Source organism: Batrachochytrium dendrobatidis, assembly GCF_000203795.2.
Source record: "Batrachochytrium dendrobatidis JAM81 unplaced genomic scaffold BATDEscaffold_18, whole genome shotgun sequence".
Classification (NCBI taxonomy): domain Eukaryota; kingdom Fungi; phylum Chytridiomycota; class Chytridiomycetes; order Rhizophydiales; genus Batrachochytrium; species Batrachochytrium dendrobatidis.
The window spans coordinates 1-3425 of record NW_006281116.1 but is presented as its reverse complement, the minus strand read 5'-3'; the positions used below and the strand labels follow the sequence as shown (position 1 = coordinate 3425).

At 39.1% G+C, this 3425-nt stretch overlaps 1 protein-coding gene across 1 annotated transcript; it reads left to right on the top strand.

Moving 5' to 3' along the window:
- Positions 1-1581: 1581 nt before the first annotated feature.
- BATDEDRAFT_14863 (uncharacterized protein) lies at positions 1582-1764 on the top strand (the record flags this gene model as incomplete). Its single annotated transcript, XM_006682706.1, has 1 exon — positions 1582-1764. A coding segment is annotated over one exon (183 nt), but the record flags the coding sequence as incomplete, so codon positions are not given.
- Positions 1765-3425: the final 1661 nt, after the last annotated feature.

The window sequence follows — 3425 nt, the reverse complement described above, 5'->3', positions numbered from 1 at the left end:
TACAGCGGTGGATCGTTGGTGACCAGCAATCGCTTTTGGTTGTTGAGAATCCCTATTTTCAACAAATGATGTTGTACATCAACAGGCATATCATTTTCAAGTCCGCCGATACTGTATCACAAACTGTGAATCGTGATTTCGAAATTGCAAAAGCTGACGTTTATGCTCTTATCAAAGAAAACACATCCAAGATCTCGTCTACGACCGACATATGGACATCGCCAGACAATGTTGTTTACACGGCCGTCACTGCCCATTTTATTGACAAAAATTGGAAACTGAAATGCATTCTTGTCGACTTTCTTGTGTTTAATGACAGCCACAGCGGCCAGAACATTGCGGCATTATTCAAGCAGATTGTGGAACCCATATGCGGTGATAGGAAATCGCTCATTTTAAGAATCTGCACTGACAATGCGTCCAACAATGAGGTTTTCATTCAAGAGCTCATCAATTCTGGTTATTTGGAATCTCCCGAATGTCATCATCGTTGCTTTGCACATGTCCTTGATCTTGCCACCCAAGATGCACATCAAGAGATCAAGACATCAATCGAGACACTGAGGGAAGGAATTAAATTGCTACAATGTTTCCCCCACATCGATGGAACAACTGAAAAAGATAGTGGGAGAATCTTAGAGCCAATCCTTGATGTCGCCACAAGATGGAACTCTACATTCGATATGCTGGTCACATATTTGAAATGCGAGGTGTGTCAAGGATCTAGAGCTGAACTTCAAGAGCACTTTATGTATGCCACCTTGCAGTTAAATTTGCAATAACATGTTGTCTTTAAATTTGTTAATTAGGACCACTCGTTCAAATCTTTGATCAATTGTACATGGAAAAGAAGATCCCTGACGTGCCGTCAGCGGGAGATTGGGACGACTTGACTGAATTAGTGCATTTCTTTCAACCATTTAAAGAAGCTACAATGGAATGTAACAGCAACAAGCATCAAACGTTGTCATACGTTATACCATGGTACAACGTGTTATTGGACCATTGTGAAAATGCCGTCAGTGATTATGGACAATGATTAGACGCTTCGATTTCTGGAACTCCAGCAAGTCGTCGGATAATTGCCAATGGATCGCTTGCAATTGATACATTGGAAATTTGAAAGACGCAGCAAATGCATCCCAATGCATTTCAAATGAAGCTTGACAAGTATTTTAATGTTTCCAATAACCATTGTGTGATCGCTGTGGTACTTGATCCTCGACACAAACTTGAGTTTTACGACGACGAAAATCAGGATGCCCAAGAAAATGCTTCTCAGAAAGAAAAAATCAAAAAGGCAAATCCAAAGCGTATATGCCGAGTACCACAATCAAAGTGGCTTGATGCAATTAGAGGTATTCAAAACGGCATTGGACTTGTCAGATAATCACATGCGTAATTACTTGTATTTAAACTTTGTCACGCTCATTTCATTAGAATTCGAATGCACCTACTCCAGCAAGTAGGGTTTTTAAAAAGAAAAAGTTGGCTCCTACTTTGCAACTCGAAGAATATTTGAATATCCCAGTGGTGGATCCTAGGCAAGACCCATTGGAGTGGTGGAAACGTCATGAATAGGATTTCCCCTTGCTTGCAAAAATGGCAAGGGATTATCTAGCAATCCCAGTCACATCTGCGTCCTCGGAGCACGCCTTTTCAAAGGCAAGGCATTTAATTACTGATTCGCGGACCAGACTGAGCGATCAGACAATCAGGGCTAGTATCTGCTTGGAAAATTGGCAGCGAGGTGGACTTTGGTGATTTGAGTTATTCAATGGTACAGAACTTACATATGCAGATGGATTAAAAGGAGAAATGTTGGGTTACATATGAATTTATTATAATTGCAGGAGACGGTTTCCAAAGGATGGAGATCTGGAATAAGATACTCGTCTCGTTTTTAAAGAAACGATATACATGCGTAGTTTTTGCACGCATTCCGTAGATGTGGTTGTTGTTGATATTGTTTTTACCTCGGACTGTCGAAATATAGTATGATATATGTATTGTTTAGCATATTATTAAGCAAAATTTATGTAAACTTCACAAAAATTTGCAGTGAAATGTGCGAAATAAATCAAGTACTCTCTCGTCGGACCCTTCTTTTTCTGTAGTCAAGTCCTTAATACTGTCCAAGGAAAGAGTACTTGATTGATCGTGTTAAGTATTGCGGACCGAGAGGATTTCCTATGAAATGGGCGAGGCCTGACGAGAAACTGTGACAAAGTGAGTTTTAAAGGTTTTTATTTGTGTTAATGTTATAGTTATTAACACGATAGATGTTAACATCAAGGGAAAAGCAATCTTGTTTATAGGAAAGAGATTGAGTCACACAAATAGGAGACATGGTTATCGGTTAGTAGTTGTGGGATTGTAAAATAGGAGGTACATAAGGTGCTATACGGGTGTGGTCTTGAAATTGATGTGCTCCGTTAGCTTAGTCGGTAGAGCGTTGTGCTAATAACGCAAAGGTCACAGGTTCGATCCCTGTACGGAGCATTTTTATTTTTTGAAAATGTACTTGATACACAAAAACATAGTTTATGATTGATGCTAGTTTCACTGGACAGCATTCTGCTTTTTAAACTCCTTGACAGAGCTATACATTCAGACTAAACACAATCTTTTAATCGTCCAACAGCAATGTCGCGAAGTATAAGCTTCATATTGTTTATTCTTGAATCCTGTTGAAATTTAGTACAATGAATAGATCAAGTAACTCCAAGCAAAAAACTCGGACTATCTACTGAATAAACAATCAGTTTCTTTTAGTACAGCGAATATTTAATTATTGTTTGCTTCCGAGCAAGAGGCTTTGGTTGCAGAATAATATGTACCCAACCTACTATAAAGTATGGTTTATAATATTATCGAAAGTACTTAAAGTGGGTTCAACTGCACGCACAGTTCTAATAACAACACGGAAATATGAATCAACCCACATGAGCCATGTTTGACGGATACTGTAATGATTGCATCTATACATTGATTGAACAATAATCCAATTCACTTGTAGCACTTTGAGAATTAATCTAAACTATAAAATCTCGAGTTCTTTTCCAACATTCTGTCAACCATGCATCGTATCTGGATTGAAAGTATTCTTGCTGATGCGACTTACGAACTGATAATACCAGGAAGCAACTCTACAATTGCAGACGACATTCTTTCTGCCCAGCCCCGCTCAACTGTGTTTTATGGTAATATCCGATTTATTTAGCTTGATGAACCTCGAACTAGTTGAATGCACTCGACTTGGTTCATTGGCTGCTGAGTATCCATTCATCGTACTCTTTTTTTGTGGGCTACAATAGATGAAACACTTGCTTTTTATCTGGCTCTTAGAGTAGGACCATCTTCAGCCAAACTAGAACCAAGCCAGCTGGAAGAGCTTGCAGCCAAGTATGTGCAGATTCATGTCA